The sequence below is a fragment of the Gopherus flavomarginatus genome, chromosome 18, assembly GCF_025201925.1.
Source record: "Gopherus flavomarginatus isolate rGopFla2 chromosome 18, rGopFla2.mat.asm, whole genome shotgun sequence".
NCBI classification, from domain to species: Eukaryota; Metazoa; Chordata; order Testudines; family Testudinidae; genus Gopherus; species Gopherus flavomarginatus.
The window spans coordinates 3,427,533-3,443,675 of record NC_066634.1 but is presented as its reverse complement, the minus strand read 5'-3'; the positions used below and the strand labels follow the sequence as shown (position 1 = coordinate 3,443,675).

Below are 16,143 nucleotides of genomic sequence, written 5' to 3'. Positions count from 1 at the left end.
CCATAGCCCCATAGACTGCCCCCCTCACTGCCCCATAGCCCTCCCCACAGCCCACAGGCTGCACCATAACCCTCCCCACCCCACAGCCCCATAGACCTCCCCCCCACTGCCCCATAGCCCTCCCCACAGCCTGCACCATAACCCTCCCCACCCCCATAGCCCCATAGACCTCCCCCCCACTGCCCCATAGCCCTCCCCACAGCCTGCACCATAACTCTCCCCACCCCCATAGCCCCATAGACCTCCCCCCTCACTGCCCCACAGCCCTCCCCACAGCCCACAGGCTGCACCATAACCCTCCCCACCCCACAGCCCCATAGACCTCCCCTCTCACTGCCCCATAGCCCTCCCCACAGCCTGCACCATAACCCTCCCCACCCCCACAGCCCCATAGACCTCCCCCCTCACTGCCCCATAGCCCTCCTCACAGCCTGCACCATAACCCTCCCAACCCCCACAGCCCCACAGACCTCCCTCCTCACTGCCCCATAGCCCTCCTCACAGCCTGCGTCATAACCCTCCCCACCCCCACAGCCCCACAGACCTCCCCCCTCACTGCCCCATAGCCCTCCCCACAGCCTGCACCATAACCCTCCCCACCCCCACAGCCCCACAGACCTCCCCCCTCACTGCCCCATAGCCCTCCTCACAGCCTGCATCATAACCCTCCCCACCCCCACAGCCCCACAGACCTCCCCCCTCACTGCCCCATAGCCCTCCCCACAGCCTGCACCATAACCCTCCCCACCCCCACAGCCCCATAGACCTCCCCTCTCACTGCCCCATAGCCCTCTCCACAGCCTGCACCATAACCCTCCCCACCTCGACAGCCCCATAGACCTCCCCTCTCACTGCCCCACAGCCCTCCTCACAGCCCACAGCCTGCACCATAACCCTCCCCACCCCAACAGCCTCACAGACCTCCCCCCTCACTGCCCCATAGCCCTCCCCACAGCCCACAGGCTGCACCATAACCCTCCCCACCCCACCGCCCCATAGACCTCCCCCCTCACCGCCCCATAGCCCTCCCCACAGCCTGCACCATAACCCTTCCCACCCCCACAGCCCCATAGACCTCCCCTCTCACTGCCCCATAGCCCTCCTCACAGCCCCCAGCCTGCACCATAACCCTCCCCACCCCATAGCCCCGTAGACCTCCCTCTCACTGCCCCATAGCCCTCCCCACAGCCCACAGCCTGCACCATAACCCTCCCCACCCCCACAACCCCATAGACCTCCCCCCTCACTGCCCCATAGCCCTCCCCACAGCCTGCACCATAACCCTCCCCACCCCCACGGCCCCATAGACCTCCCCTCTCACTGCCCCATAGCCCTCCTCACAGCCTGCACCATAACCCTCCCCACCCCCACAGCCCCATAGACCTCCCCCCTCACTGCCCCATAACCCTCCCCACAGCCTGCACCATAACCCTCCCCACCCCCACGGCCCCATAGACCTCCCCTCTCACTGCCCCATAGCCCTCCCCACAGCCTGCACCATAACCCTCCTCACCCCCATAGCCCCATAGACCGCCCCTCTCACTGCCCCACAGCCCTCCCCACAGCCCACAGGCTGCACCATAACCCGCCCCACCCCACAGCCCCATAGACCTCCCCCCCACTGCCCCATTGCCCTCCCCACAGCCTGCACCATAACCCTCCCCACCCCCACAGCCCCATAGAGCTCCCCTCTCACTGCCCCATAGCCCTCCCCACAGCCTGCACCATAACCCTCCCCACCCCCACAGCCCCATAGACCTCCCCTCTCACTGCCCCATAGCCCTCCCCACAGCCTGCACCATAACCCTCCCCACCCCGACAGCCCCATAGACCTCCCCTCTTACTGCCCCATAGCCCTCCTCACAGCCCACAGCCTGCACCATAACCCTCCCCACCCCAACAGCCCCACAGACCTCCCCCCTCACTGCCCCATAGCCCTCCCCACAGCCCACAGGCTGCACCATAACCCTCCCCACCCCATAGCCCCGTAGACCTCCCCCCTCACCGCCCCATAGCCCTCCTCACAGCCCCCAGCCTGCACCATAACCCTCCCCACCCCATAGCCCCGTAGACCTCCCTCTCACTGCCCCATAGCCCTCCCCACAGCCCACAGCCTGCACCATAACCCTCCCCACCCCCACAACCCCATAGACCTCCCCCCTCACTGCCCCATAGCCCTCCCCACAGCCTGCACCATAACCCTCCCCACCCCCACAGCCCCATAGACCTCCCCTCTCACTGCCCCATAGCCCTCCTCACAGCCTGCACCATAACCCTCCCCACCCCCACAGCCCCATAGACCTCCCCCCTCACTGCCCCATAACCCTCCCCACAGCCCACAGGCTGCACCATGACCATCCCCACCCCCACTGCCCCATAGACCTACCCCTTCCCCCTCACTGTCCCATAGCCCTCCCCATAGCCCCCTCCCTGCCCCCTTCCCCACAGCTCCATAGACCCACAGACCTCCCCATAGCCCTATAACCCTCCCCACAGCCCCATAGCCCTCCCCACAGCCCCTTAACTTGCACCATAATCCTTCTCTTCCCCTCCCCAGCCCCCTCCCTGCACCATAACCCTCCCCACAGCTCCACAACCCTTCCCCTTCCCCACAGCCCTCTCCACAGCCCCCCAATCTGAAACATAACCCTCCCCCTCCCCCACTGCCCCATAATCCTCCTTACAGCCCTATACCTGTCCCCTTCCCCCTTCCCCACAGCCCCATAACCCTCCCTGCCCCCTCCCTGAAGCCCCCCAACCTGCACCATAACCCTCCATATAGCGCCCCTTGGCCCATCTACCCTACCCCCTCTACTGCCCCCCACATCCGTCTGCCCCTCACTCCCGACCTGTAGCCCCCTGCTAGCCCAGTCCTGCCCCCCCCCCCCGCTCTGCTGGTGCCCCTGCAGTGAGGCGCATTGGGGAGTAGGGGGTCCGGGGAGGGGGTGTTGCATGTCAGGGATGGACTCAGACTCTGGGGGTGGGGTTAAGAATTTATTGTTGTTTCTGTAGGAGCCGGGGGTGCCCCAGACACGGGGGACCTGGGGGGGAAATCATAGATGGGGTCTGGGGGTGGAAGGGTGGGTCACCCGCTATCAGGGCTCTCCTGAGATCTCTCCCCCAACAGCCCCCCGGGCAGATGGGCCTGTGGATAGGGGCCACTTGGGGAAATGGGGGACTGGCTGTTGGGGGGGCTGGGTAGGGCCCCCCCTTCTCATCCCTGCCGCAGCTGACGGGGGGTGGCGGGGTGCAGCCCCCCACAGAGAGGGGCTCCGAGGTCAGGGCACTGGCTGCACGTAGTTGGCGGGGTACAGCCCCACGCGCCCCCCGTCCGTCACCCCCTTGCACCAGCCCTGGGGGTCCTGCTCCTCCAGCTTCGTCAGCTCCTCCCCTGCAAGGACAGGCAGCATGTTAGGGGATGGGGGGGCTCACTGGGGCTGGTCGGGGGGCAGTCAGTGGGGTTTGGGTCCATCAGGGGAGGGGTCTGTTGGGGGATGGGCTCAGTGGGGTCGGGATCCGTTAAGGGGCATGGGGTCCATGGGGGGGTAGGGGGATCCATTGGGGGCGGTGCGGAGTGGGGTCTGTGTGTGTGGGGGGGTCCAGCGGGGGGGTGTCTTGGGTCTGTCAGCAGATGGGCAGTAGAGCATGGTTGGGGGTTCATTCAGGGGGGATGAGGTCTGTTGGGAGAGGGGGTGTGGGGGAGCAGGGTGGCAGGGCCCAGCCGGGGGATGGGCTGGGGGGCTCAGGGGGGCAGGGCGGCAGGGCCCAGCCAGGGGATGGGCTGGGGGGCTCAGAGGAGCAGGGTGGCAGGGCCCAGCTGGGGGATGGGCTGGGGGGCTCAGGGGGGCAGGGTGGCAGGGCCCAGCCGGGGGATGGGCTGGGGGTGTGGGGGAGCAGGGTGGCAGGGCCCAGCCGGGGGATGGGCTGGGGGGTTCAGGGGGGCAGTGTGGCAGGGCCCAGCCGGGGGATGGGCTGGGGGGCTCAGGGGGGCAGGGCGGCAGGGCCCAGCCAGGGGATGGGCTGGGGGGCTCAGAGGAGCAGGGTGGCAGGGCCCAGCTGGGGGATGGGCTGGGGGGCTCAGGGGGGCACGGTGGCAGGGCCCAGCCGGGGGATGGGCTGGGGGGCTCAGGGGGGCAGGGCCCAGCCAGAGGATGGGCTGGGGGTGTGGGGGAGCAGGGTGGCAGGGCCCAGCCGGGGGATGGGCTGGGGGGCTCAGGGGGGCAGGGCAGCAGGGCCCAGCCGGGGGATGGGCTGGGGGGCTCAGGGGGGCAGGGCCCAGCCAGAGGATGGGCTGGTGGTGTGGGGGAGCAGGGTGGCAGGGCCCAGCCGGGGGATGGGCTGGGGGTGTGGGGGAGCAGGGTGGCAGGGCCCAGCCGGGGGATGGGCTGGGGGGCTCAGGGGAGCAGGGTGGCAGGGCCCAGCCGGGGGATGGGCTGGGGGGCTCAGGGGGGAAGGGCGGCAGGGCCCAGCCGGGGGATGGGCTGGGGGGCTCAGAGGAGCAGGGTGGCAGGGCCCAGCTGGGGGATGGGCTGGGGGGCTCAGGGGAGCAGGGTGGCAGGGCTCAGCTGGGGGATGGGCTGGGGGGCTCAGGGGGGCAGGGTGGCAGGGCCCAGCCGGGGGATGGGCTGGGGGGCTCAGGGGAGCAGGGTGGCAGGGCCCAGCCGGGGGATGGGCTGGGGGGCTCAGGGGGAGCAGGGTGGCAGGGCCCAGCCGGGGGATGGGCTGGGGGTGTGGGGGAGCAGGGTGGCAGGGCCCAGCCGGGGGATGGGCTGGGGGTGTGGGGGAGCAGGGTGGCAGGGCCCAGCTGGGGGATGGGCTGGGGGGCTCAGGGGGGCAGGGTGGCAGGGCCCAGCCGGGGGATGGGCTGGGGGGGCTCAAGGGGGCAGGGTGGCAGGGCCCAGCCGGGGGATGGGCTGGGGGGCTCAGGGGGGCAGGGCCCAGCCGGGGGATGGGCTGGGGGGCTCAGAGGAGCAGGGTGGCAGGGCCCAGCTGGGGGATGGGCTGGGGGGCTCAGGGGGGCAGGGTGGCAGGGCCCAGCCGGGGGATGGGCTGGGGGGCTCAGGGGAGCAGGGTGGCAGGGCTCAGCTGGGGGATGGGCTGGGGGGCTCAGGGGGGCAGGGCGGCAGGGCCCAGCCGGGGGATGGGCTGGGGGGCTCAGAGGAGCAGGGCAGCAGGGCCCAGCCGGGGGATGGGCTGGGGGGCTCAGAGGGGCAGGGGGGCAGGGCCCAGCTGGGGGATGGGCTGGGGGTGTGGGGGAGCAGGGTGGCAGGGCCCAGCCAGGGGATGGGCTGGGGGGGCTCAAGGGGGCAGGGGGGCAGGGCCAAGCCAGGGGATGGGCTGGGGGTGTGGGGGAGCAGGGTGGCAGGGCCCAGCCAGGGGATGGGCTGGGGGTGTGGGGGAGCAGGGTGGCAGGGCCCAGCCAGGGGATGGGCTGGGGGGGCTCAAGGGGGCAGGGGGGCAGGGCCAAGCCAGGGGATGGGCTGGGGGTGTGGGGGAGCAGGGTGGCAGGGCCCAGCCAGGGGATGGGCTGGGGGTGTGGGGGAGCAGGGTGGCAGGGCCCAGCCAGGGGATGGGCTGGGGGTGTGGGGGAGCAGGGTGGCAGGGCCCAGCCAGGGGATGGGCTGGGGGTGTGGGGGAGCAGGGTGGCAGGGCCCAGCTGGGGGATGGGCTGGGGGGCTCAGGGGGGCAGGGTGGCAGGGCCCAGCCGGGGGATGGGCTGGGGGTGTGGGGGAGCAGGGTGGCAGGGCCCAGCCGGGGGATGGGCTGGGGGGCTCAGGGGGGCAGGGTGGCAGGGCCCAGCCGGGGGATGGGCTGGGGGGCTCAGAGGGGCAGGGTGGCAGGGCCCAGCCGGGGGATGGGCTGGGGGTGTGGGGGAGCAGGGTGGCAGGGCCCAGCTGGGGGATGGGCTGGGGGGCTCAGAGGGGCAGGGGGGCAGGGCCCAGCCGGGGGATGGGCTGGGGGGCTCAGGGGGGCAGGGCGGCAGGGCCCAGCCGGGGGATGAGCTGGGGGGCTCAGGGCCCCCCCGGGGGTCACTCACCTGCGGTGAAGCTCAGCTCGTCCGGCTCCTGCCCGGTGTAGTCGTAAATGGCCCGAACCCGCTGGCCCAGAACTGGCGCCGGCACCTCGGCCGCACTGCGGGGGCAGGGGAGGCGGTGAGATGGGGCGGAGCTCCTGGGGGACACCCCCAGACCCGCCTGCCCCCCCCAAGCCCCAAGGACCCCCCCACTCCCTCCCAAGCGGGGGCTGCATCGTGCAGGCTGGGAGGCAGGGCCGCCCGGGGGGAGCAAATGGGGCAATTTACCCCGGGCCCCGCAGGGGCCCCCACTAGAATATAGTATTTATAGTATTGCAACTTTTTTTTATGGAAGGGGCCCCCAAAAGTGCTTTGCCCCAGGCCCCCGGAATCCTCTGGGCGGCCCTGCTGGGAGGAGGGCAGGGTTTGCCAAGAGGTTGGTGTGTTGTTATTTTAGGGTCTCCCGGGCGGGGGGAAGGGGGGCTGGGGGGTCATCGTAGGTGTCCTGGGGGCTGGAATGTTATCAGGTTGTCACTATCCCAAGGGGGCTGTGGGCAGCAAATGGGACAGGGTCCCCCGGCTCCCCTCGCCTACCTGCCCCCCCACCCTGCTCACCTGGTCCCCCTGCCTGGCGCCCCACCCTGCTCATCTGCCTCCCACCCCCCCACACCCTGCTCACCTGCCCCCCTGCCCTGCTCACCTGTCCCCCCACCCTGCTCACCTGTCCCCCCTGCCTGCTGCCCCACCCTGCTCACCTGCCCCCCAGCCTGGAGCCCTGTCCCGCTCACCTGTCCCCCCGACCCTGCTCACTTGCCCCTTGGCCTGCCTCTCCCGCTCGCTTGCCTCCCTGCCCTGCTCACCTGCCCCCCCACCTGCAGCCCCCCCCGCTCACCTGCCCGGGGCCAGCTGGATGCTCTGCAGTGGCACTTTCTCCTCCTCCTGCCCCGGTGGTGGCGCCTTGGGGCTTTGTTGCTCCCACTCTGGGCTCCATGCCTGGGGGGTGGAAATGGGGGCTCAGCCCTGGGGGGCTCCCAGCCAGACCCATACTTGCTTGGGGGGTGGGGGGAGCTCTGGGAGGTCCGATGTAGATGGGCCCAGAGCTGGATCTGCTGAGCTGGGCTCCCAGAGGGCTGCAGTGGGGGTGGGGGTGATGAAGTCGGGATTTTCCCTTGTTGTGTCCTGTGTGTCCTGCTGTTTTGCATGGATGCGGTGTGTGCCTCAGTTTCCCTGGGTGCTGCACCAATGTCTAGGTGGCGGGGATATTGGGGTGTGACTTTTGCGGGGGCTGCTCCAGCTGCCTGCATGGCCGCCCCTTTGTCACCTCAGGGGGCTGCGCCCAGGTGACTCTGTGCCCGGGAAGCGAGACAAAGGCCGGAGGAGGGGCAGGGGCCAGGCAGCTGCAAGCGAGTCAGTCTCGGTGGGCTTGGGGGGCAGGGGGAGGGGCTGAGCCCTGGCTCTGGGCTCCCCGACCCCCAAGATGGACTCACTGATTTCTGTGCTAATGAGCTCTGCCCTACGCTGTGATCCTGGCGGTTCTGTTACCGGCCGGCTGAGAGTCACGTCTGACTGCGGAGTTGGGGGGCAGGACCCTCTGGCTCCCCCAGGACCCCCTGACACATTCACTGCGGGAAGCACACGGGGGGACGGGGATGCTGGATGCTCCGGGGTCAGACCCAGGAAGGTGGAAGCCGCGTGAGCGTCTTGCCCGGGGCCAGTCTGCTCACAGAGAGGGGGCCCCCCGAGTCCTGCCTGGCATCCTACGGCATCGCCCCGGTGACTGTCACAGGGGGTCTCACCTCGAACTCGGGCCATGCCATGGCCATGCCGGGCCCGCGCTGGCGGCGCCACCAGTCCAGGTCCTGGCGGGCGCTGATGTCGCTGATGGCCTGGCGGAGCTGGGTCTGCGCAGCCTGCACCCTGCGGGAGGGGGGAAGGGAGGCATCAGCTCCTCCAACGGGGGGCTGGGTTTGTCTGAGTCCAACAGCCCCCCAAACCCAGCCTCCTCCATCCCCCCAACTCCTCCCCTGCACTCCCATGCCTGGCCCGGGGTGCGCGGGGGGTCCAGCCAGTGGGGGAGAGGTGTCTCTCTTACCTGGGTTGGGCGGGGGGTCCAGCTGATGGGGGGGGGATCTCTCTTACTCGGGGGGGGCTCCAGCTGGTGGGGGGAGGGATCTCTCTTACCCGGGGGGGGTCCTGCCGGTGGGGGAGGAGTCTCTCTTACCCGGGGTCGTCGGGGAGGGGGGGGTCCAGCCAGCGGGGGAGGGGTGTCTCTCTTACCCGGTGTGGGCGGTGGGGTTCAGCCAGCAGGGGGAGGGGTCTCTCTTACCTGGGGTGGGTGGTGGGACCCAGTCAGTGGGGGGAGGGGTCTCTCTCTTACCCAGGGTGAGTGGGGTGTCCAACCAACAGGGGGAGGGGTCTCTCTCTTACCCAGGGTGGGTGAGGTGTCCAACCAGCAGGGGGAGGGGTCTCTCTTACCGGGGGTGGGCAGGGGGGTCCAGCCGGCAGGGGCAGGGGTCTCTCTTACCCGGGGTGGGCAGAGGGGTCCAGCCGGCGGGAGGAGGGGTCTCTCTTACCCAGGGTGGGTGGGGGCTCCTGCTGGTGGGGGAGGGGTCTCTTACCCGGGGTGGGCGGGGGGTCCAGCCGGCAGGGGGATGGGTCTCTCTTACCCGGGGTGGGCGGCGGGGTCCAGCCAGCGGGAGGGGTCTCTCTTACCCGGGGTGGGTGGGAGCTCCTGCCGGTGGGGGAGGGGTCTCTTACCCAGCGTGGGCGGGGGGGTCCAGCTGGCAGGGGGATGGGTCTCTCTTACCTGGGGTGGCTGGAGGGGTCCAGCCGACAGGGGGAGGGGTCTCTTACCCAGTGTGGGCAGGGGGGTCCAGCTGGCAGGGGGAGGGGTCTCTCTTACCCGGGGTGGGCGGTGGGGTCCAGCCGGCGCTGCAGAGCCGCCAAGGCCTCCTTGAGGAACTCGATGCGTCTCTGCTCGAACTCTTGGCCCTGCTCGAAGACCGACTCCATCTCCTCCATGTAGCGCGGGCTGGCCCGGGTCAGCTCTGCCAGGGCCTGCTCGTAGTGCTGCCGCTCCTGGTGGGCAGGGGCGTCAGGGGGGCACCGGGGGCGGGGCAGCCCCCAGGCCAGGAGAAGAACGGGGCTCCCCGGGACCCGTTCAGCAGGGGAGGCTCTGTGCCCGTGCGGGGTGGGCGGGGTGGGGGAGCCCAGCAGTCTGGACAAACGAGGAGGGCGGCGGGGGGGGGTCATTAACCAGATGTGGGAATTTTCTGCAATCAGCTGGAGGAACACGGCGGGTGCCTCAGTTTCCCCTATGAGTTGCACTGTGCCCTGCGGGTGGTGCAGGGCTAGTTACTCCCTGCAGAGGCCCAGAGATGCAGCTGTGATCTGCCCGGGGTGTCTGGGGCCTGGCCCTGGAGACCCAATCACCTGGACATTGGCTACCTGGCAACTAACGGCCGTGGAGGGGTGGCCGGCCAGATCTGAGCAGCCAGGAAGCAAAGGATGGGTGGGGGGGCTGGCGCACCTCAGCTGGGCCAGAGATCAAGCGGGAACCAGGGTCTCACCGCTGGGCCATGTTCCGGGGCACCAGAGCGGCCAGGGGGGTAACTCCCCGCTCTGCTACCCCAGGAGCGTCCCGGCTGGGCGGCACAGGAGGGGGCGGGCTGCCCCCCGAGGGGTACAGGGCTCTCTCAGGGAGTCTGTGGCTGGTGGGGGGAAGCCGGGGGCTGACCCTGGTGGAAGAGCGGGACCTCTGGGGGTCCGACCCATGGACGGGGGCCTCCCTGAGGCTGCCCAAGGCTGGATCCGGTGCCGGGGAGAGGGGTCCGCAGCCGGGCGCGCTCACCTTGTGTGTCTCCAGGGTGTGGCGCTGGCGTTCCTCCCGCAGGGCGCGCTGGCGGTCGGGGGCCAGGGGGGGCCCCCCCGGGGCCAGCTGCTCCCGCCCCGCGGCCGCGTGCTCCTTGCGGCAGGCCCGGTGGTATGAGGCTTTGGCCTTCTCCACCTGGGGGAGGGGCGAAACCAGGGGCTGCAACTGGGGCTGGGACCCCCAGGGCCTGTGCCCCTACCCTCCACAGCCCCGCTGACTCCCACCCTGTGGATCCCAGTGACCCCCCACAACCCTCCCTGATCCCCATAGCCGTCCCCAGCCACCTCCACCCAGTACCCCCTGTGCAGCACCCCCCACTCTGAATGCACCCCCCATACACTGTGCCCCAATGTGACCTCCTGCACTGCCCCCCAGGAGTACCCCACCCCCTGTCCCGCCCCCCGGGCAGCACCCCCGCAGTGTGGCGCCCCATCCCCTGCCCCCCATGCAGCAGCCCCCCATGTGCCCGCATCCGTTGTCCCCCAGGAGTATCCCACCCCCTGCCCCGCCCCCCGGGCAGCACCCCCACAGCGTGGCACCCCACCCCCTGCCCCCTATGCAGCAGCTCCCAATGCACCCCCATGCATCGCCCTCTGGGCAGCACCCCCCAGCGAGGTGCCCCACCCCCTTCCCCCATGCATTGCCCCCCATGTGGCCCCCCCGCCCCGCCCGCCGGGCAGCATCCCCGCAGCGTGGCACCCCACCTCCTTCCCTCATACATCACCCCCCACGTGGCCCCCCACCCCGTGCCCCGTCCCCCGGGCAGCACCCCCGCAGCATGGTGCCCCACCCCCTGCCCCCCATGCAGCTGCCCCCAATGTGCCCCCATGCATCACCCCCATGTGGCCCCCTGCCCCGCCAGCCGGGTAGCACCCCCGCAGCATGGCACCCCACCCCCTGCCCCCCATGCATTGCCCCCAGTGGGCCCACCGGGCAGCACCCACCTTGCGCAGGCGGCGGGCCCAGGGTTTCTGGGCCCGCCGGAAGCCGCTCTCCAGCTCGCGGGCCTCGCGGAAGCCACCCAGCAGCTTGCGGTGATAGTTGTCCCGCTGCCAGCCCCGCAGGCGGGCCAGCTCCTCCGCCACCAGCGCCCGCTGCGTGTCCCGGTGCAGCCGGCCCAGCCGCTCCGTGGTGTCCAGGAAGGCCTGCCAGGCCCGGCGCACCGAGCCGTACAGGGGGCCTGCGGGAGAGCGGAGATGGGGCACCAGGCTGCAGGGGGTGGGGCGGGGGGCTTGGTAGAGGGCACTGGGCTGCAGGGGGTGGGGAGGGGGGCTCAGTAGGGGGTGCCAGGCTGCAGGGGGTGGGGTGGGGTTCGGTAGGGGGTGCCACGCTGGAGGGGAGTGGGGTGGGGGGCTCGGTAGGGGATGCCCTGCTGCAGGGGGTGGGGGGTCTGTAGCGGGCGCCAGGCTGCAGGCGGGTGGGTTGGGGGCTTGGTGTGGGGTGCTGGGTTGCAGGGGGGTGGGTTGGAGGCTGGGTGGGTGGCGCCAGGCTGGATGGGGGTGGGGCGGGGGGCTCAGGAGGGGGTGCCCTGCTGCAGGGGGTGGGGTTCGGTAGGGGGCGCCAGGCTGGAGGGGGGTGGGGTGGGGGGCTCGGGAGGGGATACCCTGCTGCAGGGGCTGGGGGGCTCTGTAGGGGGCGCCAGGCTGAAGGGGGATGGGGCGAGGGGCTCAGTAGGGGGCGCCACGCTGGAGGGGAGTGGGGTGGGGGGCTCGGTAGGGGGTGCCCTGCTGCAGAGGGTGGGGGTTCTGTAGGGGGTGCCAGGCTGGAGGGGGGTAGGGCGGGGGGCTCGGGAGGGGGTGCCCTGCTGCAGGGAGGTGGCGTGGGGGGCTCAGTAGGGGTGCTGCGCTACGGGAGGGTGGGACGGGGGCCTTGGTGGGGGGTGCCAGGCTGCAGGGGGCACGGGGTGGGGACTCACTCGCATCCACCAGGGGGCGCCACTTCTGTACCCAGGCCCCCATGTGCCGGGCGTAGCTGCCTTCGATTCGCGCCCGGTCCCGGAAGCAGCCAACCAGCTGGTCGCAGACCTGGGACCCCTCCTCCAGCCGCCGCACCGTGCGCTGGTACCGGTTCGGCTGGGGGGGGGGGGGGTCAGACATGGGGGGGTCAGACCCAGCTGGAGCCCCCCCACCAATTCACCCCCCCTCCCATGTCGCCCCGACCCCGGGGGTGTGTGGTGTGTGGGTGGTGGAAACTTCCCCTATGCTGACCCCCCCCAAACCCTGGGACCCCCGATCTCCACCCCTCAGCCGCAGATCCAGCCCCACCCAGAACCCCACTGCAGGGACCGAGCCCCCCTCCCATGGCCCCCCCAGCCGCTCACCATCCAGAAGCTGTCGCTGGGGGGCTCGTCCCCGGCCACTTCACTGTAGATCTCTGACATGGTCCAACCTGCGAGGGGGGGGGAATGGGTGGGGGAGGGTGATATCTACCCGGACGGCCCCTTCCCCAGCCGTCCAGGGACCCCCCACAGAGCCTGACCTCCCTCCTGGGCCCCCCCCCCACACAGTAAGACTAGTGTCCCCTTCCCAAGCACCCCCACAATGACCTTCTCTCCCCACGGCCAAACCTCCTGCCCCACTCCCCGGTCAGTGAGTCAGAGCCCCACGGCCCTGCCACAGCCCCACAGCAAACTCCCAGACCACGCTCCAGGCCCACACGCACCCGCATCCCCTCGGCCGGTACCTTGTGGGGCTGGCGCTGCCTGGGGCCCAACAGAGCCCGGCTGCAGCGCGGGGTGGGGGGGTCGGGCGCTGATGTGGAGCCGGGCGGCGCAGGGAACAACATGTGTTAGCAGTTAGGGAAGATGGAGCCGCGCCACAGAGCAGCCCCAGCCAGCAGGCCGATGGGGCGGCTCCTGCATCGGGTCGCCCCCCCGCCCGCCTGTCACTGGGGGGGCTGTCAGGGCGGTACTGGGGTCAGGGGCACCCTGCTTCCACCATCGCCTGCCTTCCCAGGAGCCTCCCCCACCTTGCTAGGGGTCACCACGGGGAAACTAGGGGCTACCGTGACATTGCCAAGGGCTGCACTGGGGTCGCTAGGGGTTGCCAATTGCCAAGGGCCTTGCTGGCGTCGCTAGGGGTCACCGTGGCATCGCTCGGGGCTACCGTAACACCGCCAAGGGCCTTGCTGGCGTCGCTGGGGGTCGCCGTGGCGTCGCTCGGGGCTACCGTGACACCGCCAAGGGCCTTGCTGGCGTCGCTAGGGGTCGCCGTGGCATCGCTCGGGGCTACCGTGACACCGCCAAGGGCCTTGGTGGCGTTGCTAGGGGTCGCCGTGGCGTCGCTCGGGGCTACTGTGACACCGCCAAGGGCCTTGCTGGCGTTGCTAGGGGTCGCCGTGGCGTCTCCTTCCATGGCAGCCAGGCCTGGATGTGGGGACCCAAGTCCCCGCCTTAGTGGGATAGGCCTTGCCCTCTTTTGCGGGCGGGGGGGATGCTGGCTCCACATAGGGGCTGCTCCCCCTGCAGCAGGGCAAGTGTCTTGGGCGTCCCTATAAGACCTGGGCCCTTGGGGACCAGGACTGGGGCTGCCTGGAAATGCTCCCCCCTCTCCATGGGCCTCTGCTCCGGACCCCCAGGGATCTGCCCCCTGCTCTTCCGTGTCCCCTCCCTGGTGTCTGCCCCCCGCCCCCGGCCAGGACCAGGGTTGACTCAGGGTGAGAAACTGGAAAAAAATTAAGGGGAGGGGGTAGGGACAGAGAACAGGCTTCCCAGACCTGTCCCCTTCCCTCCCCTCAGCCCCCATCTGGCCCTTCCCGCCCCCTCGCCCACCCGGCTCCTGGCATCTGCGCCTGGATTTTCCAGCCACTTACCCGGGCCAGGAAGAAGGGAAAATAATGGCAGAAGGGAAGACCGGGGAGGGGGGGGGAGGACCTGCCACCACCCTGTGGGGGCAGCAACGGGGAAGGGCCATGGGTGAGTTTCTCCCCCACCCTGGCTGCTCCCTCCCAACCCTGGTGCCCCCAATTCCCCCTTGTCTTCTCTGCCCCCTGCCTCTCTCCACCCCATGGAAACCCCTCCTCTCTCTCATCAGCAGCTGTGCAGACGCATCGCCCAACCCACCAGTCCCCCCGCCCTGTCCTCAGCCCCCCTCTGCCCACTCCCAATTCCCATCTCCCTACTCCCTTCCCCTCCACCCCACCCCGTCCTCTCAGCCCCCTCTAATTCCTCCCCCACCCCCTCCTCCCAGCCCTCCAATGCTCCTGACTCCCCCCGTCCTCCCCCACACCCCACTCCTCCCTACTGGGACACGTCAACTGGCAACATGGTTGGGGGGTGGCGCTGGTGGGGGGCTCCCAGCTCACTTCCCCTCCCTTTCACTCACCCCTTCCCCTCTCTGGGTGTCTCTCCCTCTCTGCACTGCGGCTCCAGGATTCCTGGGCAGGGAATGTCAGATTTCAGGGGGAGGGGGCTGGGGGCTCCTGACACACATGGGCCGTTAACCCCTTCAGCGCCCTGCACAGCTCAAAGGGCCTGGCTGGACACTGCTGTGGGGAAGTTAGCAGTGCTGGGGTCCTCGCCTGGAGGCACTGCTATGGGGAAGCTCACAGTGCTGAGATCCCCCCCTGGAGGCACTGCTGTGAGGAAGCTCGCAGCGCTGGGGTCCCCGGTTTGAGGGCAACTGCTGTGGGGAAGCTCGCAGTGCTGGGGACACTGGCCTGAGGGCACTGCTGGGGGGAAGCTCACAGCACCAGGGTCCCCAGCTTCGGGGCACTGCTGTGGGGAAGTTTGCAGCGCCAGGGTCCCTGGCTTGAGAGCACTGCTGTGAGGAAGCTCGCAGTGCTGGGGACACCGGCCTGAGGGCACTGCTGAAGGGAAGCTCACAGCACCAGGGTCCCCGGCATGGGGCACTGCTGCAGAGAAGCTCGCAGCACTGCAAAGCTCTCTCACACACGTCACCACTCCCGACATACCCCGGCCGCCCCACCCTGAGTGGGGCGCAGGCCAGGCTGTGCAGCGCCTGACAGCTGTGGCAGCTGTTCCCCTGGGCTATTTCCAGACAGCCTGGACGGAGGCATAGTCACCCCCACTGCTGCCATGGGGCTGCTCAGGGCCCAGAGCCAGCCGTCCCCAGGGGCAGACATGGGGCTGGGACATCCTGTGCCAGGCAGAGCTGTAAAAATAACCTGCGCGGCCCCCGCAGCCAGCCCCGCCCAGGCCCGGCTCGGCCAGGGATATTTCTGGCTCTTGGGCCTGGTGTCTTGTTTCCAGGGCTAGTAGCAATTCAAGAAGAGGTACCCTGGGGGCTGGGGCCATGCTCAGGGCCGGGGGTGCCCAGGGGCTGGGATCGAGGTTGCTGGGATACAATGGAGGAGACAGGCCCATGTCTCAGTTCAGGAGGTTCCTGGGGGGTGGGATATAGCGAGGGGGGGACAGGGACATGTCACAGTTCTGGGGGTCCCTAGGGGATGGGATGTAGCAGGGGGGAACAGGGACATGTCTCAGTTCTGGGGGTCCCTGGGGGATGGGATATAGTGGAGGGATGGGACAGGGACGTGTCTCAGTTCTGGGGGTCCCTGGGGGATGGGATATAGTGGAGGGATGGGACAGGGACGTGTCTCAGTTCTGGGGGTCCCTGGGGGATGGGATATAGTGGAGGGATGGGACAGGGACGTGTCTCAGTGCTGGGGGTTCCTGGGGGATGGGATGTAGCAGGGGGAGGGGGGACAGGGACGTGTCTCAGTTGTGGGGGTTCCTGGGGGATGGGATATAGCAAGGGGGGGGACAGGGACGTGTCTCAGGTCTGGGGGTCCCTAAGGGATGGGATATAGTGGGGGGATGGGACAGGGACGTGTCTCAGTTCTGGGGGTCCCTGGGGGATGGGATATAGTGGAGGGATGGGACAGGGACGTGTCTCAGTTCTGGGGGTCCCTGGGGGATGGGATATAGTGGAGGGATGGGACAGGGACGTGTCTCAGTGCTGGGGGTCCCTGGGGGATGGGATATAGTGGGGGGATGGGACAGGGACGTGTCTCAGTTCTAGGGGTTCCTAGGGGATGGGATGTAGTGGGGGGATGGGACAGGGACGTGTCTCAGTTCTAGGGGTCCCTAGGGGATGGGATATAGTGGGGGATGGGGGACAGGGACGTGTCTCAGTTCTAGGGGTTCCTAGGGGATGGGATATAGCAGGGGAGGGGGGACAGGGACGTGTCTCAGTTCTAGGGGTCCCTGGGGGATGGGATGTAGTGGGGGACGGGGGACAGGGACGTGTCTCAGGTCTGGGGGTCCCTAGGGGATGGGATATAGTGGGGGGGATGGGAC

General features: G+C 69.6%; 1 protein-coding gene across 3 annotated transcripts; it reads right to left on the bottom strand.

The window, feature by feature from the left end:
• Window positions 1-2,981: 2,981 nt before the first annotated feature.
• LOC127036906 (protein kinase C and casein kinase II substrate protein 3-like) lies at window positions 2,982-14,274 on the bottom strand. Of its 3 annotated transcripts, none has more exons than XM_050928188.1 (11): window positions 14,207-14,224; window positions 12,567-12,634; window positions 12,205-12,272; window positions 11,800-11,956; window positions 10,829-11,064; window positions 9,864-10,019; window positions 8,916-9,091; window positions 7,810-7,930; window positions 6,906-7,006; window positions 6,038-6,132; window positions 2,982-3,391 (listed from the first exon to the last, which is right to left on the bottom strand). In XM_050928188.1, the coding sequence occupies exons 3-11, from the start codon at window positions 12,262-12,264 to the stop codon at window positions 3,279-3,281; spliced, it is 1,215 nt and encodes a 404-aa protein (XP_050784145.1). In that variant the 5' UTR covers window positions 12,265-12,272; window positions 12,567-12,634; window positions 14,207-14,224; the 3' UTR covers window positions 2,982-3,278. The 3 variants fall into 3 exon arrangements, with proteins under 3 accessions (XP_050784145.1, XP_050784142.1, XP_050784144.1); XM_050928185.1 differs by lacking the exon at window positions 14,207-14,224 and adding an exon at window positions 13,695-13,810; XM_050928187.1 differs by lacking the exon at window positions 12,567-12,634 and having other exon boundaries at window positions 14,207-14,274.
• Window positions 14,275-16,143: the final 1,869 nt, after the last annotated feature.